At 52.5% G+C, this 27,132-nt stretch overlaps 1 protein-coding gene across 1 annotated transcript in view; it reads right to left on the minus strand.

Moving 5' to 3' along the window:
• Positions 1-27,132, minus strand: part of LOC118219222 (cadherin EGF LAG seven-pass G-type receptor 1-like) — a 62,404-nt gene that overhangs the window by 17,392 nt on the left and 17,880 nt on the right. Inside the window, exons 2-13 of the mRNA XM_035402224.1 lie at positions 25,999-26,652; positions 21,985-22,207; positions 20,346-20,461; positions 19,446-19,534; positions 14,419-14,499; positions 7,026-7,183; positions 5,298-5,461; positions 3,894-4,019; positions 2,684-2,850; positions 1,566-1,751; positions 619-732; positions 86-260 (exon numbers count right to left, since the gene is read on the minus strand). Of these exons, the coding sequence (XP_035258115.1) occupies positions 86-260; positions 619-732; positions 1,566-1,751; positions 2,684-2,850; positions 3,894-4,019; positions 5,298-5,461; positions 7,026-7,183; positions 14,419-14,499; positions 19,446-19,534; positions 20,346-20,461; positions 21,985-22,207; positions 25,999-26,652 (2,253 nt within the window). The remainder of the gene's footprint in view (positions 1-85; positions 261-618; positions 733-1,565; positions 1,752-2,683; positions 2,851-3,893; positions 4,020-5,297; positions 5,462-7,025; positions 7,184-14,418; positions 14,500-19,445; positions 19,535-20,345; positions 20,462-21,984; positions 22,208-25,998; positions 26,653-27,132) is intronic.

Genomic DNA, 27,132 nt, shown 5'->3' on the forward strand with positions numbered 1-27,132 from the left:
GGATCAGCCTTGTAAGGTGTCTGAATTCAAAGGGGCTCAGTGTCAGTCAGTGGAGAGCTGTACCAGGGTCAGTGCGATTGGTTACCTGGCTCACAGACGCAGGTGTGCGCGTTCCAGGCGTCGCTGCAGCGGCTGTGCTGGGGGCAGGAGGCGGGGCCACAGGGGTCGGCCGTGCCGCAGCCCTCCTCCACCCCCACCCTCCGGCCCTGCTGCATGTTGACGTTGGCCGTGTTGGTGGCCGTCTCCCCCATCCGCACCCCCTTAACGTTCACATGAACACATTTAGCAGAGACCCAAAGAAGCACAAGCATTCATTCAACCCTTTGAAGAGCAGATCTTTTTTAGAATGTTCTTCTTTTAGAATGAAACTTCATTGCTTTCAATTACCAAAAGTGATCGTGACATCAGCATTAGAATTTTCAGTTAAGAACGTTCTAATCACACACGATCTGACACCATAAAGGGTTAAAGACCAAGTCCAAGTCTGCTGAAGACAGTGATCACTTTATAAACTGACAACATCAGGTATAGAATCAGGGGTGTACAACAAGGGCTAATCCATTTCAGGATTTCGTGCCAACTCATAATTAATTAGGTGGGGTGCGGGCGGAGGCTCACCTGCATGCAGCCCTGGAACCCGCGCAGCACCGAGCCGTCGGGCCCCAGGACCCCGCCCACGGACAGGCTCCTCAGCCGCCGGCCCGGCAGCTCGTTCCCGATCTGCACCGTCCTCTGTGGAGCACAGCCGCCATTTACCGGCCTACCACACACCTTTACACACCGCACACACTACCGCTAAACCACACACCTTTACACACCGCACGCATTACCACTAAACCACACACCTTTACCTGGAACATGCAGTTACACACCAAACACATTACCTGGAACATGCAGTTACACACCACACGCCATTACCTGGAACATGCAGTTACACACCACACGCCATTACCTGGAACATGCAGTTACACACCACACGCCATTACCTGGAACATGCAGTTACACACCACACACATTACCTGGAACATGCAGTTACACACCACACGCCATTACCTGGAACATGCAGTTACACACCACACACATTACCTGGAACATGCAGTTACACACCACATGCCATTACCTGGAACATGCAGTTACACACCACACGCCATTACCTGGAACATGCAGTTACACACCACACACATTACCTGGAACATGCAGTTACACACCACACGCCATTACCTGGAACATGCAGTTACACACCACACGCCATTACCTGGAACATGCAGTTACACACCACACGCCATTACCTGGAACATGCAGTTACACACCACACGCCATTACCTGGAACATGCAGTTACACACCACACGCCATTACCTGGAACATGAAGTTACACACCACACGCCATTACCTGGAACATGCAGTTACACACCACACACATTACCTGGAACATGCCGTAGTCCAGAGACACCAGCGCCATTACCTGGAACATGCAGTTACACACCACACGCCATAACCTGGAACATGCAGTTACACACCACACACCTTTACCTGGAACATGCAGTTACACACCACACGCCATTACCTGGAACATGCCGTAGTCCAGAGACACCAGCGCCATGTACTTGATGTCCTTCCCGTCTTTGGCGCTCTTGAGCTCCACCAGGACGTGATGCCACCGCCCGTCGTTCACCCGCACCTGGGGCAGCGCCAGCGACGCCAACGCCTTCTCCCCGAGCGCCACCTCGAAGCACAGCAGGCTGTCCCTGATCTGCAACAGGGGGGGGGGGGGAGGGGGGACGAGGGGAGAGAAGGGGCGGGCGAGAGAGGGAGAGGGCGAGCAAGACAGAGATAGAATGAGAGAGAGGGAGAGAGGGAGAGCAAGACAGAGATAGAATGAGAGAGAGTGAGAGAGAGAGAGAATGCAAGAGACATAGAGAGAGACAGAGAAATTGAGAGACAGAGACAGAACGAGAGAGAGAGGGAGAGCAAAAGAGACAGACAGTGAGACAGAATGAGAGAGAGAGGAGACAGTGGGAGACCAAAAGAGAAACCGAATGAGAGAGCGAGGAGACACAGAAGGAGTGAAAGGGAGAGAGAGAGACAGAGAGAGACAGATAAATTGAGACAGAGACAGAATGAGAGAGAGAGGGAGAGTAAAAGAGACAGACAGAGAGACAGAATGAGAGAGAGAGGGAGAGTAAAAGAGACAGACAGAGAGACAGAATGAGAGAGCGAGGAGACACAGAAGGAGTGAAAGGGAGAGAGAGAGACAGAGAGAGACAGATAAATTGAGACAGAGACAGAATGAGAGAGAGAGGGAGAGTAAAAGAGACAGACAGAGAGACAGAATGAGAGAGAGAGGGAGAGTAAAAGAGACAGACAGAGAGACAGAATGAGAGAGAGAGGGAGAGTAAAAGAGACAGACAGAGAGACAGAATGAGAGAGCGAGGAGACACAGACGGAGTGAAAGGGAGAGAGAGAGACAGAGAGAGACAGATAAATTGAGACAGAGACAGAATGAGAGAGAGAGGGAGAGTAAAAGAGACAGACAGAGAGACAGAATGAGAGAGCGAGGAGACACAGAGAAGGAGTGAAAGGGAGAGAGAGAGACACAGAGAGAGAGATTCGGGTTAGGACGCCCTGTTGACACATCTGTGAGGCTTTGCTCCACCGTCGCTCTGGGGGGGAGAGCTCTCTCACCAGCAGGCTGATCTGGGAGGCGTCTCCAGCGTCCACCTGCATCAGCGTCCCGTGGCCCTGCCGCGTGCGGAACATCAGGCCCAGGTACCAGGGCACCCCGATGGTGACGTCCGGGTCGCTCCAGGACACCAGGGCGCGGCCGTCGAAGAGCTGGGGGGACGGCATTGCTGGGGAAAAAAAAAAAGAGGGGCCGACACAGAAAACCCAATCGTAATCGTTTCGGTGCATCATGGGAGTTGTAGTTCCCCAGCCGGCGGCCGGCCGGGCAAGAGCTCCTGCATCTCCCAGCTATGAGCTCACGGTCTCAGACGGCTAAGGACCCAGGTGAGCTACTTTTACGGTCAAAGCCGCCCAGGCATGACATCATCTTTCCTCCACGGCAGCCAAAAAAGCTAATAATTACTGTGCAAAACGGCGTGCAACCTCAAAGCACGGGCTAATCCATAAATCAGCCAAAGGCTGCAATTAGCCTTATCCGACAGGGCCCGCGCACAAAAGGGAGCGACGTCCTCAAATAAGCAGGTTTTGACAACGCGGGCCTCGGTGCGTGAGCCTCGGGTGAATCCGGCGAACGAGGACCACCGGCCGAGCGGGGGGGGGGGGGGGCGGAGCGGCGCAGCCGCCGTTTCCGTGGAAACCAGTCAAGCACCCGCGCCGGTGATACCGCCGCAGGGGGGACGCCTCCCCTCCCGGAGAGCGCGGATGGCAATTGTGAGCGCAAGCCAACCGCAGAGACGGCTGGCACCCTCTGCCCCACCGCAAACACACACAAACACCCTCACATACACACACACACACACATACACACACACAAACATCCTCACACACACACACACAAACACTCTCATACACACACACACACAAACACCCTCACACACACACACACACACACACACACACACACACACACACACACACAAACACCCTCACACACACACACACACACACACACACACACAACCAAACACCCTCACACATACACACACACATACACACACACAAACACCCTCATACACACACACACACAAACACTCTCATACACACACACACACACACACACACACACACACACCCTCATACACACACACACACACACACACACTCTCTCACACACACACACAAACACCCTCACACACACACACACACAACCAAACACTCTCACACATACACACACACACACACACACCCTCACACATACACACACACTGACCTTGTTCGCAGTTCTTCCCTCCATAGCTCAGAGGGCAGCTGCAGGAGTACGTGTTCCACTGGTTAACGCAGAGCCCGCCGTTCTGACACAGGTTCTCTGTGCAGAAGTCCCTCTTCGCCGCACAGCCTGCACAGGGCATTCCACCAGGAGCACAGGGAAAGAGATCAGAGGTGCGGATCAAAATGATAAATCACCAAAACAAAGCCAACGACCCTCACAAAGGGTCAGCCACAGGGCGAGAGATCCTGTTCCAGGAGATCTACGTTCTTGTAGGTTTTCACTCCAGCCCTAACAAAGCACACCTCACTCAACAGCTAGAGCAGGGCTGCCCAACCCTGTTCCAGGAGATCTACAGTCCTGTAGGTTTTCACTCCAGCCCTAACAAAGCACACCTCACTCAACAGCTAGAGCAGGGCTGCCCAACCCTGTTCCAGGAGATCTACAGTCCTGTAGGTTTTCACTCCAGCCCTAACAAAGCACACCTCACTCAACAGCTACAGATCTGACTGAGCTGCTACTTACTGAAGTCAGGTGTGCTGAATTAGGATTGGAATGAAAACCTACAGCAGTGATTCTCAAACTCGGGCCAGTGTGGGTGCACACTCCTGATTCTACTAATCAAGGTGCTTAGCAACGACTCTAGAGGCTGATTAGCAGAACCAGGTGTGCGCACCCACATTGGCCCTTTCTGGAACCCCAGCTCTAAAACATGAAAAGCAGCTCACTAAGAAAAATGAACAGCTTGTTAAAATTCTGGGATTGCAGTTGAGGTTGGAATGAAAACCAGCACACACAGTGGTCCCCCATGACCGAGTTTAAGAACCACTGCTGTAGGTTTTCATTCCAGCCCTAATTCGGCACACCTGACTTTAGTAATTAGCAGCTTAGTGAGATATCTAGCTGTTGAACGAGGTGTGGCTTTGCTAGGGTTGGAGTGAAAACCTACAGGACTGTAGATCTGCAGGAACAGAGGTGGTTACCATTGAGGGTGGGGGTGAGGAGTGGAGGTGAGGGTGAGGGGTGAGGGTGAGGGTGGGGGTGGGGGTGAGGAGTGGAGGTGGGGCTGAGGGGTGAGGGTGGGGATGAGGAGTGGAGTTGAGGGGTGATGGGTGAGGGTGGGGGTGAGGGTGAGGGTAAGGGGCTGAGGTGGAGGTGATGGGTGGGGGGTGAGGGGTGATGGGTGATGGGTGATGGGTGAGGAGTGGAGGTGAGGGGTGGAGGTGAGGGCTGAGGGGTGAGGGTGGGGGTGAGGGGGTGAGGGGGTGATAGGTGAGGGTGGGGGTGAGGGGGTGAGGGGGTGATAGGTGAGGGTGGGGGTGAGGAGTGGAGGTGAGGGTGAGGGGTGATGGGTGAGGGTGGGGGTGAGGGTGAGGGTAAGGGGCTGGGGTGGGGGGATGGCAGTACCTGCCGTGGTCCCGTTGTTGGCGATGAACCCCGCCATGTCCACGGGCTCGCTGTCGATGGTCAGGTTGCTCATGCAGCCCACGAAGTCACGGCTCCGCACCGGGAAGTCCTCGGGGAGGTCGGGAACCCCGCCCAGCAGGAGCGGCCCCGTCAGGTCCAGGGACCTGCGGGGGTCACGGCAGGGTCACACACGCGCAGCACGCCTGCCCAAAACATCCACTCCACCCTCACACCGACACACTTCAGTTAGAAAGGACCAAGAGCGAAAAGACTGAGGAAAAGCATTTAGAAAAATAATCAAATCTGCTTATAATAATGAACATAATGCCCCCCCCCCCCCCCCCACTGTCTGACTAACAGTGTAATAGCCCTGCACCCTGCACATGCTCACACGGAATCAAGAGAACCGGGGGCTACATTCTCAGAATTCAAAGAAATAGACAAACGCATAAATATAAAATGCTTTTTTGTCTTATACTGGTCGGGTGCAGAAAATGAGCTTGCACGTAAAGAAAAAGAATGAAACACTACTTCAACATCTTCTCCTACTGAAGAAGCTGTCCGTGTTTCGGGTCTTGTTGCTATTTTGTTGTCACCAGGACAAATTGACAAGTAAGCCGGGGGTTGGTGTGGGGTGGGTAAGGGGGGGGGGCTATACATTTCTTTCCCTCGTACCCAAGGCCGCGGATATCGAGCTTAAGTGGAGAGCTCAGCAGCGCGAGCCGCCCGACCTGTCCCGACTCATCTGCGCTGGACGGGGTCCAGGCCCCGTCAGGAGGCTCCTTTTCAAGCTTTTTGGACGCGTGCCCCCCCACCTCCCTCGCCCCTGCCTTCAGACGCGGCAGCGGGGGGGGGGGCGAAAGGAGAGCAGCTCTTTGAAGAGATAAGGGTTCGAGAGCGAGAGCTCGCCCGGCGACGCTCCGCACGTAGGGTCCGGGAACGCCGTACGGGGAGCGAGGGGCGGAGAGAGAGGGGGGCGATTTTCCGGAAGGGTCGATAATCTATCGGAGCGTTCCCGTCAGAGAGGGGCGCCTCCTCCAACCTCTCAGCACGCTGCCGGCACTCCTCCAAAAACCACCCCAGAGGAAGAGCGGGGCAACAGAGCGGGGCAGAAACACCACGCGGGGCCCGAGAGGGAGGGCCAGAGAGTGAGTGGGAAGAAACTCACAGGAACCCGAGCGAACTAAAAACAGAACCCACAGAAAGCAGAGCCAGCTGAAAATAGAACCAACAGGGGTAGAACTGGCAGAAAACACAACTGAGTGAAAGCAGAACCGACAGAAACAGAACTGACAGATAAAGAGAACAAACAGAAAACAGAATCAACACAAAAAAGAACTGACAGAAAACAGAACTGACAGAAAGCAGAACAGACAGAAAGCAGAACAGACAGAAAGCAGCACTGACAGAAAGCAGAACAGACAGAAAGCAGCACAGACAGAAAGCAGCACTGACAGAAAGCAGAACAGACAGAAAGCAGAACTGACAGAAAGCAGAACAGACAGAAAGCAGAACAGACAGAAAACAGAACAGACAGAAAGCAGCACTGACAGAAAGCAGAACAGACAGAAAGCAGAACAGACAGAAAGCAGAACTGACAGAAAGCAGAACAGACAGAAAGCAGAACAGACAGAAAGCAGAACAGACAGAAAACAGAACTGACAGAAAGCAAAACAGACAGAAAGCAGCACTGACAGAAAGCAGCACTGACAGGAACAGCAGTCTCACTTCTTCTGGCCGGTCTGTGTTCCCTGGGCGGCGCAGGAGTAGTTCCCGATCTGGCTCCCGAAGCGCACCGCCATGGCGATGTCGCAGTCGTCCACGGCGACCACCGCCACCTTCTCCCCCGAGGGTCCCTGAGGAACGCCCAAGCGTCCGATGTTGGGCTGGAACAGAAGGTGAAATCATGTGACCACAACAGGAAGTAACCAGGCCACGTGCAAAACACATCACATGGGCACGCCAATTATTCATTAAACCGGGGGATATACTGACAGGAAAGAAAAATACACATTCATAAACAATCAACTACAGTTCAAAAAGATACTTTTATCATATTAAAGTGCCTATGGCTATTTACACTAAATAGTCAATATAGTATCGGTGATGTCATCATTTAACCAACACAACTGTGGACAGGTTCTATGTATTCAACTACTAAATACAAGGATTATTTGAGACAAGCTGTACCAGAAAGTCACCAGGATTGAGAATTCATTCATTATTAGTCTTGTACAAATATTAAACTTGACAAGGTGCACTAGAATGCAATCAGCATTAAAAAATTACCCTTACAAGACTAGCTGATTAATACTCAACATAACTAATGGGGTTAATCTTTAGCAAAGAAGAATCTTCAGTCTTTGAGGGTTAACTTCTCATTAAGAAAAGTGGTCATACTTATGATAATCTGGCCTGAGAAATATTTTTTTTCTGTTCAAGTCCAGAACAACTGTGTACATAAAACCGAACTGTTAAAATAAAACCAGACTACATTGTTGTGGTTAAATCAAGCCACGTCCTTTTACTTCAGGTCACTGTGCCAGTTAAACAGTCGGAGACTAATAAAGTTTTGTAATGATTGGCCCGAGGAGCGAATCCCGCTCTGGGAACAAAGCGGTTTCTGTGTTGTTCCCGAAAACTTTAACTGTAAAAGTCGGACTAAGGCATTCTCTCCTAGCCAAAGACAGGACACTCTATTGCTGAGGGCAGTTTGAATAGGACAGAGAGAAATAGAAAGAGAGAAAGCAAAAGAGAGAAAGAGAGAGAGATGGATGGTCTCTCCTGGGGCAACACAGTTTCCATCATTTGGCAGTAAGCGGGGGCGCGTACGTTCCACCCAAAGCTGGCCCCGCCCCCTTCCACACCCATTACAGTAAAAAAAACATCCCAATTTTCCACAGCCGTTGCCAAGCAAACACCCGCGGTTTGCTGGCTGTGTTTTTCGGCAGCCTGCCTGGCAACCCCCTGCTTTCCGTTACTTTCCTGTCAGGGGGGCGTGGCCGCGAAAGAGAGGACCCTCTAATGGCCCCGCTGGTGTCGACCGTGGAGAGGAGTGCACCATGGGAAACCTCTAAATAAGCAATGTGGAAAAACTGCCGATTCCCGAGTTCGCCATAAAGCGTTTTAATAGGTCACGACCTTGCTAAATGACTCAGCAGAATGCAAGCAATGAGTACATCATATGAGATAAGCAGCAGAAGGTATTAACCACATTCATATCTATTTTTGGACAAATCAAGTAGCCAACTATGAGTGCCCACCCAGAAAAACAACAGAGAATCCTTCAGCTCTCTTAAATCTATCAGCGACAAATCTACCAAGTGGCCATGATTAATTAACAATTAATTTCCTGTTAATTTAACTGAACTTAAACATTTATTTTAGGGATGAACTATTCCATGTAGAGAACGGCGATAAAATAGCAGCTTGACAAGGGTCAAGCTCACGATGAGGGCTGCGTCGTCTCCAGTAAATCCGAGAAGCGGCTTCCGCTTCAGACGCAGACCAAAGCTAACAGGCGTTATTTTTAGAGGACCTTGGGACCTGCGGGGCCTTCCCATGAGCCTCCTCCTCTCCCGTCTCGGCCCCCCGACGGCCCCCCCGCTCCACATGAAAGGGAAACTGGGTCGGCCCTGGAATCTCGTTAAAAACCCCTGGAGCCCCGCCAACCCCACACACACGGGGGGGAGAAAGAGCCGCACACAGGCTGGCTTTCGGCCTTTGAACCAACCCCCCCCCCCCCTTTCAGCGGGCAGCGCCGCTAGCACCTGCTGTCTGAGGCCCGGGGGACACCCGCGTTGACGGCAGGACAAGGACTGTGGCCACCCCTTCCAAAAAAACAGGTGGGGAGGGCGGGGGGGGGGGGCATTGTTTAGCAAAAACGTGCTGGAAGCCTCTGAGAGGAGTCTACATAGCTGGAGAACTCTGAGCAAGCTAAACGACAAGAACGCGAATGGGATCGCGCTGTGCTACGACAGAACGCTAACAACCTAGAATGCAAAAAGATCGTACTATGCTAAGACAGAGCGCTAATGCATTGAATGGCAGTACCACGGAATGCTGAGAGATCAATACACATTACCACAGAAACTTTCAGATGTGAGGAGCTACAGAGGAACTCTGGGAAGGGAAACGCTGACGGAGAGTAGCCGGCCCGCGAGGCTGTCCCGGTTCTCATGAGGCTAAACCAGCGCCCCCCCCCGGGCGCTCAGGCCAGGCAGATGTGGGCCCAGATGTGGCACATCTGGCCAGGACTCTGGCCCTGCGCATGACTGCTCTGTGTCCCCCAAAAGCCCAACGGCATCCCTCAGTAACACAAGCTCTGGAGATTCAATCAAAATCAATTTGCCCAGCTGCCCGGCCACAAGTGCTTCCCCCCCAAGCCGCACAACACCGTTCCAGCAACAGCCCTGAATGAACAGCCACGGGCTGTCAATCATCAGGTTGCAGTAGGGGCGGAGCTTCCATGGCCCCTCCTTCGGCACAGCCGAGCCAATTCACCAGCGGAAAGCCTCATGTCTCATAAAGTCTCATGGACTTCAGAAAGGTCACAAGGCACGTCCCTTCTGCACGGGTATTCACGTTGAGCTCGCTCCTGATTGGCTGTCCACTAAATGGCTGCATCTCTGATTGGTTAAAATGTCCATGTTAGTTAAACGAGAATCGGGGTCTCCGGATTACCAGTACTAAACACTCCTATGGCTGGCAGTATAAGAAAACTGTTGGCTTCAGGATATAAAAACTCAACTTAAATCGCAAATTGAATAAAATAGGACTGCTTAATATCACAGTATTAGATTTATTTGTTTTTTTTATGTATAAAATGACGACTTTGATCGGGTCTTTAAACGTTTCACTGCTCTGATGGCATCAAACAGGCAGACACAGCGGGCGCTGTGTGTGCTGTCTGTTCCCACGGAGACGGCAAACTTGGCTCGGAGACGCAGCCTTTCAGAGACTGCAGTTTGGTCTCCGGGGGGGCGTTGACAATCCCCCCGCCCCCCCCCCCCTTCGTCTCCACGCCCGTCTCCCGGGGGACGATAGCCTCGCCGGCGCCATGGCAACCCGCTAGCGCCGGGCTCCTCGGGAACTTGGAGAAACGGGACGATCGGGAACGAGGCCCGCATCCCAAAAAGCCCTCCCCGGGACGACCCGTCATTCAGCGCGGGTGTAATTGCCACAGGAAGCGGTGCACGTTTTGGCAAACAAGCTAAGCTCCCGCGTCCTTCGGGCTTTTCGCTCGACGCCGCGATAACTTTACGACTGGCGCAAACGTCTAGCAGAGACAGTGTTGCACAGACCGGACGGACTACATTTCCCAGGGAGCAAAGGGAATGACATGCTGTCGTCCTGGCGACATTCTCGCTTCGCCAGGCCAAAAGACCTTGAACCTTAAACTGTGCGAGACCCACCCCCTGCCCGCTGAAAGCTACCATCTTCAAGGGCTTTCATCAATCAGAAGAGCAAGAAACCATTGTCAAACAGAGTGAAACACTTCAGACTTGGCTCAGGCTGTTTCGCAGGTAGAAGGTGCATTGGGTTCTGTGGTTGCATCAGCCGAAGAAAAACGACTTCGTGATTCAAAGAGACAAAAAGACAGCAGGAAGCCAAGCTGCACACGTCAGTGCTGCTGAGAGAGAGAAGGTGGGGTGGGGGGACAGGGTGGGGGGGGGGGGGACAGGGGCAGAGAAAGAAGAAGATGGAGAAAGAAGAAGATGGAAGTGAACGAGAGAGGACGTGTGAGAGATGAAGAGCAAATGTGAGAAAGCGTGACAGAAAGGAGGTGAGAGAGGGTGAGAGACATCGACAGAGAGAGAGTGAGAGAGAGAGAGAGAGAGAGGGGAGAGAGACACAGAGAGAGAGAGAGAGAGAGAGGGGAGAGAGACACAGAGAGAGAGAGAGAGAGAAGGAGAGACAGGCGAACAGCCGCATGCACAGAGGCACAGCTCGTGTGTGTCAGATGTGCCAGGTGTTCGCAGCGGACGTAAATCCTGCCAGAGCAGCCAGACCCATTTGATGCTCCGAGCGTTCAGTCACGCTACACAAAGCGTGCGGAATCTCTTCCTCCTGCGCGGGGGGGGGGGGGGGGGGGGTGGGGGGGGTAAGGAGCCGAAAAAAGAATTTATTTAGGAAAGGTGGCAAATCAATGACCCCGGGGGAAGGGGGGTTAAGCAGAGATTTTTCTGAAGGGGGGGAGCAGGGAGGTGGAGTGGAGAGGGGATGGTGGGGGGGGAAAAGTTTTTTTTACGATGAATTTTCCGGCAACGTTCGCTCGGGAAGACGGCCCCCGCCCCGCCTCGTCTGCCGTTCAGTCTCGCACCTGTGTGTCCTACACCTGCCCGACCCCCCCCACCCCCCTCCCTCCCTCCCTCCCACCCCGCACATAAATGTCTCCACTCAACCTCTCTCTCTTTCTCTCACAAACTCGCTCTCTGTCCGTCACGACCGAATTCATTCCGCCCGTCAAAGCAGATTCGTTCCGGCTCTCTCGAACCAAGGAGCCGGGGAGGCACGGGCGTCAAGCAGAAATGCCAGAGCCCGTCGGTCACCGGCGTTTTTTGGCAACGAGAAGAGCGCATTCCCCCCCCAATTGAGCGAATCCACGCACCGTCGCTGGCCTCGACGGCAAACTGCCCCGATCGAAAACAACTAGCGCTCTGGTCGGTGGGAAAGAATGAATGACATGGAGCCAGAGAGCATGAGCCGTCTACCCTGTTGACGTGGGTTAGAAACGGGACGTTGTGGGGGGTGGTGGGGGGGAGGGCGCGTAACTTTCGGCACTCGCGCTCGCTCCCCCCAATGTAAACATGCCGTCTGCGGAAACCCCCACGAGCGGTTTTAGGGGTTGGCGAGCCGGCCGGGATTCCTCCCCCGGGGGGGAGGGGGGGCGGGGTTATTTAGAGCCGAGAGGGGCGGGGCCCGGAGGAAGCGGGCGGACGAATCTCTCGCCGAGTGATTTACGCGCCCGTCCCGCGGCCTTCGGAGCCGCAAATAAAGCTTCGCTCCCTAAAAATCCCCACGCGTGCGGGACGCCGCGTCTGCGATGCGATGACCCGGGTCATCAGAGAACGACCGTAGCTACGAGGCGCGCCCTCAGCGACTGGCCCTGGAGCAGCTGTAAATCTGACACTTTCTCCACACACGCACACTGAGCCAGAAACAACACAGAGAACGTTCCCAGGTCTGGATGTTTCCACTGAGGCCCTTGTTCTTGCTCCTCATTTGGTAACATGCAGGCGCCAACCAATCCCACTTAATGGGTGGAGCTAGCAATATCACACTCCATGACTGGTTCAATGTAATGATTACTACAGCCATTGTTTTGGTGCAAGTACTTACATCTCCTTCTGAAAAGGGGCGACATAGCTCAGGAGGTAAGACCGATTGTCTGGCAGTCGGAGGGTTGCCGGTTCAAACCCCGCCCTGGGCATGTCGAAGTGTCCTTGAGCAAGACACCTAACCCCTAACCTCTAACTGCTCTGGCGAATGAGAGGCATCAATTGTAAAGTGCTTTGGATAAAAGCGCTATATAAATGCAGTCCATTTACCATTTACCATTTGAAAATGTGGGAGGACCTCCAAAGTAGCGACCGACAAAATGTGATGTCATGTTAAAAAAAAAGTTAGTTCCGGTTCGTTCCAGATTTGAGATACCAGTGGAGATATTGGAAACATGAACAGTATTAAGACCGAAGGGTGGGGAGGGTTCACCCTCAATCTGCTGACACGACAGGAAGTGGAGCATGGAATCAGGTAAGGAGGTCAGAGGTCAGGGGTCACAGCGGGGTGAGTGTGCGTGCGCGATATCGCGGCTTTAGCGCGTGCGGTCACGGGGCAGCTGAGCCCCAGGGGGTCATGGGAAAACTCAGCGCCCTCAAAACGGTGACGTGAGATATCTGTGCCGGGGTACAGACTGGCGCCCCTCTCTCGCCCCCCCCCCCCCAGTCACAGCCTGCCATGTACATACAGCCCAGAGCCCAAACTGAACCTTTCACAGAACTGCACAGTCACTCAGTCACACTCATAGGTATTAAAAACGTTTCACATCACATACAAAGATACACTGGACACATACATAAAACGCCATGTTGGTTTGTGTGCTGCAATACCCACAGGCTCAATGCAAGTTCTTTGTGTGTTTATGCATTTCCCTGTAATGTACATGCTTTTAATTGTAGTATCTCTCGGGCTAATCTATTTTGCAAAATAGATAAGTTATCTCCGCTACCTGTCACCTGTTCTACCTCCCAGCTTCTGTCCCGCCCAAGGCTCACCCCAGACCACACCCTGACTCTGCCCAAAACCACACCCGACACAACACTCCACCCTACACCCAAACACTGAACCCCCCCCCCCCCCCGACCCCCCCATGCAAGACCACGTCCAGTCCCACACAAGGCCACACCCGGACCCCACGCTAATGTATCTAATTTACCTGGATAATCGCCCATTTTCACAGGAGGGAAAGGGGGCCAGGGAAAATCCATGAGATTTTGGGACATAAGGACCAGAGAGCTAGCACCTTCCCCTAAGAGCAGGGGGTGGGGCTTTCTGGGATGGAGGTGTGGCTTTGGAATGGGGGTGGGGCTTTCTGGGCTGAGAGGGTGGGGCTTTGGGGTCTGGAGGTGGGGCTTTGTGGGCTGTGGTGTGGCTTTCTAGGCTGGAGGGGGGTGGGGCTTTCTGGGCTGGGGGTGGGGCTTTGTGGTCTGGAGGTGGGGCTTTCTGGGTTGGGGGTGGGGCTTTATGAGCAGGGGGCATGGCTTTCTGGGATGGGGGGTGGGGCTTTCAGGGCTGAGGGGGTGGGGATTTATGAGCAGGGGGCATGGCTTTCTGGGATGGGTCGTGGCTTTGGGGGTGGGGGTGGGGCTTTCTGGGCTGGGGGTGGTACTTTGTGGTCTGGAGGCAGGGCTTTCTGGGTTGGGGGGGTGGGGCTTTCAGGGCTGAGGGGGTGGGGATTTATGAGCGGGGGGGTGGGGCTTTCAGGGCTGAGGGGGTGGGGATTTATGAGCAGGGGGCATGGCTTTCTGGGCTGAGGGGGTGGGGCTTTATGAGCTAGGGGCATGGCTTTCTGGGCTGGGTGGGTGATGCTTTCTGGGCAGAGGAGGGCAGGTCACAGTACCTCCTTATGTGTCAGCTCCAGCCAAGCTGTGTAAAGGGGGATACGCAGCACCCCGCTGGAGTCCAGGAGGTGCAGGCTATCCTGGGTAGACCATGGGAGAGAAAGCATGGGTTAGACCCCTCTTTAAAAAAGTCCTCTAACCCCACCCCCAACTGGCCCTACGGCTCCTCCCACTTACTCCAAAGCCACGCCCTCTCTCTGTGACAATCTCTGCCACAGCAGTGCCCCCTTTCACACCATTTCATGAAATCATTTTTCACAAAAAAAAAAGAACTGCGAACACCGGTAGCTAACGCTAATGAGACGCTAACATTTACACGGCACTGAATCATCTGTTCCTGGCACTGAATTATCTTTGCCTTCCGGAAATTGAATATCTTTATGCGAATGTGTGGATTGGAGGGGAAGTAAATACCACTTTCCATAAAATATCTTAAATGAAAATAAGGTGCTTAAACGAGATGAAAGGTAGCACTAAAACACTGCCGGTGCAGACTGAATTCAGCTGGACAGTTTTACTGCGATGCTCTGGACTGCTCTATTGATAACCTTGCCGTGCGAGGTCAGGGAGAGGCTGCTTTGAGATGAAGTGAAGAAGGACAGCCCTGTTTCCATTCAGTTAATCCTGACTCCGAAACTAACAGCGTATTGCACTTCCTTAAATTCAAGCCATCTGATTGGCCAAGGGAAGAGGGGCATTTCAGGAGCCTGGGGAAATTTAGAACGTGGAGGAGGACAAATGCATGCAACACACAAAGAAAGACACACACACACACACGCACACAGACACACACAAAAACACACGCAGCCATGCATGCACACAGACACAGACACACACACACACACACACACACACCCTGACTCATAAATACACACACACCCTGACTCAGAAATACACACACACCCTGACTCAAATACACACACACACACCCTGACTCAGAAATACACACACACCCTGACTCAAATACACACACACACACATGCACACAGACACACACAAAAACACACGCAGACATGCACACAGACACACACACAAACACACATGCACACACACACACACACACACCCACCCTGACTCAGAAACACACACACACGCACGCACGCACGCACGCACGCACGCACGCACGCACGCACGCACGCACGCACGCACGCACGCACGCACGCACGCACGCACGCACGCACGCACGCACGCACGCACGCACGCACGCACACACACACACACACACACACACAGGACCAGGTAATAAGCATCCCGCGCAGTGAGCTGTTGCTACAAGCCTCGTTTCCTCTCTCAGCCGTCTCATCATCCGTTAAAACTCTCTTAAAAACGCAACTCAGGTGCTCAATAAAGAAGAGTGGGTGGTAGTGGGAGACCGGGGGGGGGGGGGGGGGGGAAGAAAAAAAGAAGCTTAAAAGGCATTTTAACGAGCCGCAGTTCAGCAGCGGAACAAGCCTTCGAGCGCAGTGCGGAGAACGGCAACCCAGCGATCCGGGAGCCATTAGGGCTCCCCCCATATTGGCTTCCGTTCAGTCTCCTGTCTGTTTATGAAGAACGAGCAAGCAGGAAGTCACTGGCTTCGCTTCAGAAGGACTCCGGCTTCTAGTCAAGCAAACAGCAAAAAATGTGGACAATTACATACAATTATACATATATACACACACGCACACACACACACACACATATATATATATCATTTTTTTTATTTTTTTTTTAGAAAAATGATAAATTACTTAAGAACCCTCAGCACGGCCACTGCTGCCCATGCATAAATGCCGTAGTCTCACACCCTAACAGCCCTTGGCGGTGTCGCTGCACCCGCCATCCGAGGCGCGCTCCGCTCACGCGCGCGGCAGTACCGCCAGGGGCTCAGTTTGGCGGGAGCTCAGAGACGGGCTGGCGGACGCTGACAGACGCAAGGCCGGGCCATTATCCTGACAGACGGCCCACCCGGGGGGCGGGGGGAGCTGGGGGGGGGGGGGGGTCGGCATTGTTCTCCCGTCACCACGGAGCTAAACACGAACCGTTTTACATCACAATGGGGCTGCCGAGAGAGAGGCATCGTGGGTACTGTGAGGTCACCAGCTGAAATTTCCGGTTTAAATACTCAACCGGTCGCGTTTCGCCCCTCCGTCTGTTTTTAGCAACATTTATATAACCGGCTCGATAATATTAGCGCTAGCGCATATTAATATCAACGCTTACGTGAAGAGGAAATGCTCATTCGTGGCTCTTTTCATTCGGACTTGCAGAAAATTCCAGACTGACCCAGAAAATTCCAGACTGACCCAGAAAATTCCAGCGTTCAAAAAAAAAAAAAAAAAAAAAAAAACTGAGGGCAGAGAGAATTGTAGGGAGCCGTAACCCCGCCCACTTTAGCAAGCCCCGCCTCCCGCGCAGAGTCTGACCTCACCTTTGTCTAAGTTCCTCAGTTGCCCTGAAGACACGTCATTTCAGCAGGCCTGCTTTTAATGTAATGACAGCTGTGTGGTGGTGGTGGGGGCGAGGGTGGGGGTGGGGGTGTGGGTGGGGCAGACAGTCACCTGACCGCAGCCGATAAACTGGCTCTAGGCAGACGGGGCTCCATAAGACTCTGGCTGGCTCTACATCACAAAAGAACAAACACTTATGATTTCCTAATAAAACGCTCACGAAACATTGAATATTTTTCTAAATTCTGAATGATGACACAGTTATGATTCCATGGGAAAGGAGGCTCGAATTATCTGATGAAAATGTTAAACTTAAAAATATAAAACAAACATCCCTCATAAACCAGAGGAAAAAAGTGCGCAAGAACAAACTGAATGCTGGACTACTGGAGTGAAGACAGCTAAAGCCATTTCATTTTCATCCACCCAATGAGGTTTGAGGTCAGGTGACCTCTTTTCCCTGCCTGTAAACACAGAGCGCCTACAGGAGCGCAGGAGAGCAGGAGTACTGATCTAGGATCTGTTGACCCCCTGTCCATACCCACACTCCTCCCTTAAGAGCTAAAAAGCACAACTGATCCCAGATCTCCCCTCTTTACTCCGAGACGCTGTCAGGTGGAGTCCAGCTCATTCCCATGGGCCTCCTTGTCTGGGAGGGCCATCAGCCCAAACGGCACGCTCTCCTCCGGTCACGAGGAGAACCGAGAACGTCCCGAACAAAATCAGGAATTCCAGGAATCCTTTTCTCCGACTGTCAGGGTGTCACAGCAGGAATTGCCCCTCGAGGAGAACTCGTTTGCGTTCCCATGGCGACCACCAGGCTCAACCCCTGCACCGCTGCTTTCTATGCCTACCCCCCCCACCCCCCACCCAGGCTCCCCACACAGCCCCACGGGGTTAAATCTGGAGACCCCAGCTTTGTCGACCTCTGACCCCTGTATCAGGGTCCCTGGGCGCTGGTCGAGGGCCCTCGTATTGATTTACGAGCCCTCTAATCTCAGCGGCGCTTCGAGAGGCCAAGGTGGCCCCGATGGGATTCCTCGAGAAATCCCCATGGCGACCATTTTGGGCCTTAAACACGGAGAACCACAGGCTGAGGAATTCACAGAGCAGGTCTCAACGTCGGCAGTCCCCCAAACCCTGACAAATCCACCCCCGAAATGTGCACTTAAACAGCCCCCCCCCCCCCCCCCCGTGCAAGAACATTAAAAACTCAGGGAAAGTGCTCGGTTGGACACACCAATTGCAGAAAGTTCAGACTACATGCTTATGGCTCCATGGTATTGGCTTGTGCTCAGTGAGTTTAAACAAAACCCAACCCTTGTACTCATACTCAGATACGTATTTGCTTGTCTGAAGAACATTTGTTTATTACATATACACAAGAGTGATGACAATCACAGAAGCTAATTTTCAACAAACAAACAGCCCAGGGGCTTTTCAATAAGGCCAATTTCGTTTCAATCTCCAGTTCTTAGTATGTTTACGCGTTAAGGAAAGAGCTAGAACGTTCCGGCCTAGCCAGACTCCCATTTTAACACTCGCTCGGCCTGACCGCGGCCCCCCCAGAGGCGAGCAGACAAAACCCGCGACAAACAACGTCTCAAAGAGAGAAGAAAAAAAAAAAAACTAACGAACTAACAAAAAAACGTGATAACAATCGTAAGCGAGGATGTTGTTCCCGCCCTTTCCCGAGGGGGGGTGTCTCTCTTAACAGGCAGGAGAGGAACCGCCGGACGGCGAAGTGGAGCGTCACGCGGACGGACGGGGCGGGCGAACGAAGCCGTCGACTCCGCCGCCGTCAGCTGGGGCAAGGAGAAATGGTCACATGGGTGAGCCTTTTTTTTTTTTTTTTTTTTTTTTTTTAAATCGACGACGGGTCATCCCGAACGACCCCAGGCGGAGCGGAAAGGGACGACAGCTGGGCTGTCCGCGTTCCCAGGAAAGCGCGCGCGGGCCGGGGGGAAAAGAGCGCGAGATGGTCGATGGGCCCCGAAACACGAACCGGGGGTTAAACAAACGGGGGAGGCGGAGGAACAAACCCCCCACGCGCTCGGCGTCCACCTCGTCCCGGCCGCGTCGGAAAGAACCCAAAACGACTCGCGCAAAACCGGACGGCGTCTTTAAAGGTGGAATACGGGCACACAAAATCGGAATCGTTAGCCTAAAAAGCAAGCCCCGCGCTATCGAGAATTTTCCCTCGCCGCATCAATCTCTCTTCAGTCTGGTGTTCGGACAGACGGGTTTTCATTGTGTCGCCAGGCCCCGGGGGGCTGGGAAGAGGACGAACGCTTTCAAAGGACGAACAAAAAGCGGAAAACGGAGAACGACGAACAGCACAAAGATAAAAATACACCGCTTGTGTTTGTTATACATCTCCTCATAACTCGTTTCTGTGTCACTTATGACAAATAAGGACCGAAAGCACCTATTGAAATTTCTTCCTGGTCGACTTCCACTTGCAACGACTCGAATGTGCTGCACAGCCAATCAGACTTGCAGTCGACCCAAACGGAATTTCTCCCGCCTGCGGTTGAAGGTTGCTGCGGTGACGCGCGTGAGTGACACGCAGGGCTCCTCCCACCGGGGTCACTTACCTTGTTGTAATAATGCAGCTGAACAGAGTGCCACTGGCCATCGCTGACCCCGCTGGGGACAATGGGTGACACCGTAGTTTTGGTCTCTCCTGGAGGGAGGAAACAGGAAATGGGGAATACAATAAAGGAAGCAGAAAACACGAGGACTCTCAGTTTCTGATTTACCTCTTTGAGAAACGACATGTGTGTTTTTTTGACAAAACAGTGTGTCTCACTTTCATATAGATACCACAGATATCCTCTCAAAGAAAAAGTGCTCACTTTTCTGTTGGCCTGGCAAAAATGGACATCTGTTGTGTCAAAACAGGTCATGTTTTCTTTTGGGTGTGTGTGTGTGAGTTACTCAAGGCTTTGTCTCACTGCTTATCAGCATGCGTGTGTGTGTGTGTGTGTGTGTGTGTGTGTGTGTGTGTGTATGCTTGTATGTGCACCTGTGTTTGTGTTATTCATGACACTCTCTCCCTCACTGTGACGTGTGTATAACACAGGCATGCAGACACAGACACACACACACTTGTCCACCAGCCTGCAGTAGAACCAGTACCACAACCACCGCAGTCCGACCGCATACTGAAAAGCTTTCATCCGACTCCTCAAATACTCGCACAGATCGTCACAATGGGCTTTACCTGATAACATTGTTTACATGTGGATAATTCTAACCAGTAAAACAAATACTGCCTCAACGTAGAACTGCTGCTTTGCTTTAATCTGTCTATCAAATGATGTGTGTCAAATGTCAATCATCAGCAAACACAGAAACCTTTCAAACAGCGTGTCACCTGTCACATGGCAATACGATTGGTTTCTCCGTCTGTGCCTCACCTGTACCGTGGCAACGGTAGAGGGTGACGCTAATGACGTTACCATGGAAACACGCTCTCTCTCACAGGCTCTCACCCGCAGAGAAGGTGAGCTGGATCTGCTCGTCGACGATCTCCAGGGCGATGAAGTCGTGCTTCTCGTTGAATCTCCCGTTGTACAACAGCAGAGCGTTGCGCTCGTGGGTGGCGAACCTGAGGAGGTGTAGGGATACGGTCACCGTGACAGTTACGACAGCAAGACGCACCGCGACTGTGTCACAGAGAGCCACTGAGACTATATCACACAGAGGCACTGTGACTGTATCCCAGACAAACACTGTGACTGTACCCCAGAGAAACACTGGGACTGTATCATGCAGGGTCATGCAGGAGACCACGTGCACAGCACCGAGCAGCAGGGTCTGAGAACTGATCGACTCGCCCCTTCCTTTACTACTGTTGGATGGACAGAGGAGGAAGAGAGAGGGATGAAACGACAGCTAAAAGAGAGAGAAAAGAGAGGAGCAGGTAGATGAAGGGACCACGGTACACGGCCAGACTGAGGCCAGCGCACGTCCCCAGGATGGGAGGGTCGGACCCAGGGGGGTGGGGGGGGGGGGTGGTCTCAGGTTGCCATGGCAGAGGAGTCACAGGACAGCTGCCGCGGGTCCGGGCCGACAGGAAGTCGCCGCCAGCAAAGCACAACACTGATAAACGGCCGGCCGCGGAGCGCCACTTCCTGTTTCCAGCGCCGGCGGGAGCCCCGCGAGCCAGGGCGCGTCGTCCCCGTCCTTCGCACCCCGTTTATTACCCATCAGCAACGGCGAGCGACGCGGCGGAGGAGCAACTCAAAACACCCCCCATTAAAATCGCTCCACCGCCATTTCAGGCACGGGCTTCTTTCAACAGCCATTTTAACAGAGGGGTAATCACCTTTAAATAAACACATCAATTTTAAAATGTGACAAGTCAACATAACCAAACGAATGTCTGGTTAAATAATAATAAATACATTAATAATATAAATATATGACATTATTATTATGTTACTTATTCATTTTCCCCCATTTTTCTTTTAGTCGTTTACTTATTTAGTTTTATTCATATATTTTATGGTGATCATAGGTCATGTGACACAGCCAAGTCTATCCACCCACTGAAGAGGTTTTGTTGAGATGAGCTTTGGACAGTGGGGTACAGGATATAAACAGCGGGGCTAAAGAGACAGATTGAGGTACTGGGGTACAGAGCTATTTGGGTTGCAGGGATACAGCGAGAAATCTGGGTGGGACAGAGAGAGAGTGAGATTTGGGTTACAGGGGTACACAGAGAGATGGTAGGTACGGGGGTACACAGAGAAATTTGGGGTAGAGGGGTTCAGAGATGTTTGAGGTACAGGGGTACATAGAAATATGTGCGGTGCTGTGGTACACAGAGTGATTTGGGGTGCAGCAGTACAGAGAGATTTGGGGTACAGGAATACACAGATTTGGGGTACAGGGGTACACAGAGAGGTTTGAGGTACAGGGGTACATAGAGATATCTGGGGTGCTGCGGTACACAGAGTGATTTGGGTTGCTGCAGCACAGAGAGATGTGGGGTACAGGGGTACACAGAGAGATTTGGGGTACAGGGTTACACAGAGAGATTTGAGGTACAGGGGTACACAGAGAGATGTGGGGTACAGGGGTACACAGAGAGATTTGGGGTACAGGGGGTGAGGGCGGGGTACTCACATGAAAGACACGGTGAAGTGGAACCTCTGCTTGAGGCCCCTGAAGGTGATGAAGGACTGGCCGGGGAAGCCGCGGGCGCCCACGCGGCAGTAGGGCCTCTCGAAGGCCCCGGCGGGGCACCGGCACGCGAACCCCCCCACCAGCAGGTCCACGCACGTCCCCCCGTTCCGGCACACGCCCGGGACACAGCGCCCCGAGCGGGCGTCCACCTCGCAGCGCTCGCCTGCGGGAGGGAGGGAGGGAGGGAGGGGGGGGCGCCCCGAAAAGTTTAACTAACACCGCCGCCGGGAACCACGGAAACCCCGACCGCACCGGCGTCAGCGCAGCCGAGAGGCGGCTCGACAGGGCTAACGGCGGCTAATGCTAGCTATGAGCAAAATGGCCGCCAAACGGAGAATGCAGCAAGGACAGAAAACAACGTTCATCTTAATAAAACTTAACATTTCTTCCTAACTTCACAAAAAACCAAAACCTGTGGTTAAGTGACAGAGAAAGGTGTTCCGTTCTACTACGTCCCTTCTATCTTTATTAATTCAACATTGCTGGTGAACAATATAGAAGCATCTATATTTGAAACTGTTCAGCAGTAGCAATTGAAAGGGAACTCGGGTGGTCAGGAACAGTCTTGTCTGGTTACATCAATAATGCGAAGGGTGATGGTTATTAGACTAGAAACAGAAAGAAGAATACAACATGAAGCACAGTGTTTTTAAATTCATGTTAATAGTGTTTTTGTAGTGCTCTGAATTTAGTCAGTTCTCAACATTGTTAGTAGTTAAAAGATGAGCTTCGGAAGACTGAATAGCTTGTACTCCATCTTATATATTTTTCTGCTCTTAATGGTTTTGACTTTTTTTGTTTTTGAGGTTTTTCAAAAAAAAACCGTATCTGAAATTCACTTTGATTTCACCCTTAAAACTCTGCTGCAATAGATCTTAACAATCTTCATAAAGATATTGCACAGCTGCAAGCATTGCTTAAAAGCTTGAAACCTTGATGTCATCCTCGTCAAATCCTAGAATAAAAAGACTGTCAGTGGGTGTTATTACTGAGTCAGATTCGTATGAATATCATTATTGTCACCGGTGAGCCCAAATTGTCATGAAGCCTGCATGCACGCTGAAACAGGCCAAGCGCCCTTTTCTGATTCGAAGTGACAGTCTTGCTCTGTCCCCCTCCGCGTACGACGGACCCATCTTGTCAAAATAAACCATCTTTGTCACTCCCGCAGCCCTGACCCCGGCTGACCCCTGTCCTCCCGGGGAAAGCGGACGGTTTACAGCACAATGGCGGCGGAACAATGGCCCCCGTCCCGCCACCTTTGAGCAGCGCCGACGCGCCGGCCAATAAGCGGCCGGCGTTCGACCGTTACCCTGGGAACCGCAGCTCCCCGGCAACTACAGAGTAACTGGCAGTTTCAGCCTGGTCAAGTTACTGTGTGTGACCGTGATTAAAGTCCAGGATATCACCTGTGGTTTAAAAAATATCAGGAAGTAGAGAAGAATTCAGTAATGTATGCACTGTTATAGAATAACAAACGGAAGTATAAACATTTATTTCCTATGTCTTCATATAACGTTAAAAAAAATGAGTTTTACTTAATCTTTTAATAACCTTAGACACGACTTTCCTCTAATTAGTCAAAGTAGTCCTTTTTTGTTATTGTAGGTAAAAATTGAAAAATAATCTTTGTACTTTGGTATGTTGTTCAATAAATATGCATATATTAACTGAATTCCTTAATTTTTTTTAACTACAAGTTTTTTTTTGTCCGATTAGACAGCACAGAAAGCAGTTATAGATGGAAAGAAAGGACTCGCACTGTAAGTATAGCAACCCCCACCCCCCGGAGAATCCCCCCACCCAACCACCCTCTGGTCTGGAACATAATGAAAATATAGATAAAAAACAATCGCCCAAAATCACAGTTAAGGCTGGACACTGGCAGCTGCTGAGTGCCAAGCATCTGGTTCCCTTTGACTATCTCCATCAGCGCGTGCACACTCACGCCACGCGTTAGGGGTCAGTTCCCAGAGTTCCGTGCGTTCCCTCGTGAAGAAGGGCCTAATCGGCAGGGCGGGGGCCGCGGAGCGAAGACGGAACCGTGGCTGTGTGCCAGAGAGCCCAGAAAGAACGCGGGGGCCGCGTCCGCTTCAGTTTCCATGGCAACCGGAGCGGCGGAAAAGAATGTTGGGGGGGTTGTCACCCGGGCTGCGGGCCGACCGGCGTCTTCATCGTCCCGCGAAACGAGCGGCGGAGGAATCGCGGCGAGCGTAGCCGGTTACGTTCTCGCCGCGCCGTGCTATTTGTCAACCAGCTTACGACGTTCCTCTGTGTTTACTTAATTAACGCCCGTGACACGGTGGGAATTATTTTTGCGGCTTCCTTTCTCGAGGCTAAGCTCGACGGACAATAAGCAGACGCTGTCAGTTAAGACCGTTGGGGAACCAGGAGCGGGTTCACGCGAACGTGAAAGGGGACCCGTCTGCAGTCAGCCTGGTGGAGTCCAGCGCAGGGCGGCCATTTTACCGTCACAAAAACGCGGGCGGCGAGCGGCTCACAGGAAGCTGACCCTTATTACCCCCCCCCCCCCCCACCCCCGGTAATCACCACCACCCCCCCCCCTTTCTGAAAGAGTGACAGGGCTCCGGTTTCTGCCCGTATGAAAAAGTGGAGGAGGATGCAGTCAGAGGCGCTGTCATCGCCCCTGGTAATAACCACGAAACGGCAGCGGTTGAACCGCGACCTTCAAAAAGGCAGGAGCTGCAAAGGCACAGGGCGATTAGCAGGTAATTGCCCCCGTGAAGGGGGAAAGTTTGAGGGGGGGTGCTGGGGGGGCGTCTCTTACAGAGTATTTTGATGTGCTTGTGGGATCAGAGGCACTGCCATAACAGATAACAGGTTCTTATTGGGGGGGGGGGGGGGTGGTTGGCATATACAGAAAGGAAGAAAGAGAGAAACTGATAAAGAGAGAGAAACTGGAGGCTGAGAAATAGGCCCTTCTAAACAGGCCTCCCTACACAATCCCATGATGCACTGGGAGAAAAAGTTCAGAGCCTTGAGCTTGAGCCTCCTTTGCACAAACGCCATTCTTCCCATAACACCTCGGGACTGTCACCTAATTCTAATAAGCTGCGAAGGCTGTATTCACAACCATTGTTTTAAAAGATACACCAGATAAATGTTTAACTTGGTGGAGACTCAAAGTGCAACATTCTATTAAATCACAGTCCATTAAAATATAGGTCTGCCGCACTGCTAGGAAGCCAGGCTTTTTGCCTTCTTCTGTTTTTGCAATGATCCTCAAAGAGTTGATAACAGCGAGGCCCACACAGGAAGAGAGAGAGAGAATAAGAGAGAGAGAGAGCAAGACAGGAGAGAAAGACAGGAGAGAACGTGTGCGACCCACAGACGAAAGGAGGAGAGGAGAAAAAGAGAACCTGGGAATAGACGGAAGAGGGAGAAAGAACGAAACAGAGAGAGAGAGAGAGAGATAAGGAAGGAGGGATAGAGAGGAGCACACAGAGAGAAACAGATAGAGCAAAAGAGAGAGCGACAGAGAGGGGGGTACACTGAGAGACAGATAGAATGAAAGAGAGACAGAGATAGAGCGAAAGAGAGAGAAAGAGAGAGACAGGTACAGTGAGAGAGAGAGAGAGAGAGACAGAGAGGTACACAGAAAGACAGAGAGAGAGAGGTACAGATACAGCGAAAGAGAGAGAGTGACAGAGAGAGAGGTACACAAACAGAGATAGACAGATAGAGCGAAAGAAAGAGAGACAGAGAAAGAGACTGATAGAGTGAAAGACAGAGAGAGAGAGACAGAGAGAGAGAGACAGAGAGCGGAAGGGAAAGAGTGAAAGGGAGAGAGAGAGAGAGACAGAGAGCGGAAGGGAGAGAGTGAAAGACAGAGAGAGAGAGAGACAGAGAGCGGAAGGGAGAGAGTGAAAGACAGAGAGAGAGAGACAGAGAGCGGAAGGGAGAGAGTGAAAGGGAGAGAGAGAGAGAGCTCACCGGTGAAGTCCTCCGGGCACTCGCAGGTGTAGCCGCCCTCCCGGCTGCGGCAGCGCCCGTTGTTGAGGCAGGGGGCGGAGTAGCAGAGGTCCACCTCCGTCTCGCAGTAGTCCCCCGCGAAGCCCCTCGGGCACCGGCAGCGCAGGCCGTTCACCGGGTGGATGGGGCGGAAGAGGACGGTGTCGGAGGCGATGAAGGGCGCCGAGCTGTCGAAGCGGAGCACGGAGACGCACCGCATGTAGTTCTCGCACGGCTCGCGCAGGCAGATGTTGTCGTCGAACGGCAGCACGCGCTGCGCAGACACGCGCGTCAGGAGCGTGCGGTTCAGGTAGACGCGCTCCCGCAGCTCCTCGGACGGGACAAAGCGCCCGGGCGGGGCCCCGGGGGGCAGGGCAGAGAAGGTGACGTTGAGGATGCCGATGCCGCCGCCGCCGCCGCGGGCGTCGGCGTCGTTCTGGACGTTGAAGACGAAGACGCGGTCGGCGGCGGTGGAGAGGACGGCGGCCACGCCCTGGGAGAAGAGCGAGAGGAGCGGGGACAGGAAGCGCTCCTGGGACATGTTCTCCAGGCGCACCGTGATGCTGCTGGTCAGCATGTCGTCCGTGACGATGGTGACGCGCAGGGTGCAGAGCGCCGTGACGACGTGGAGCCCGTCTGTAACCGACGACAACGCAACACATCATCTATACACATTATCACACCACTTTATCTACAGACACCACCACAGCAATTTATCTACAGACAATACAACAACACCTTATCTACAAACACTGAACTACTGAACAAATGAAGACTAAGCCAAAATAACCCTGACTGAACACACACAAAAACCTAGCCGAAATATCACTGAACACACACACACACACACACACACACACGCACACAAACGTAGCTAAAATATCACTGAACACACTCACAAACTAAGCTAAAATAACACAGAACATACAGACTCAGTCAAAACCACACAAAATACACACAGACACAAACAAAACAACAAAACATCCAAAACATGGACCCATTATATTGTACAGTAACATACAGTATCACGTAACATAACACCATTCACAGCCACACTGACACAGATAGCAGGAGCTGTCATAAAATTTACTCTGTGAGGCCGTTTCAACACCTTAA

The sequence above is a fragment of the Anguilla anguilla genome, chromosome 19 (assembly GCF_013347855.1).
Source record: "Anguilla anguilla isolate fAngAng1 chromosome 19, fAngAng1.pri, whole genome shotgun sequence".
Taxonomy (NCBI): domain Eukaryota; kingdom Metazoa; phylum Chordata; class Actinopteri; order Anguilliformes; family Anguillidae; genus Anguilla; species Anguilla anguilla.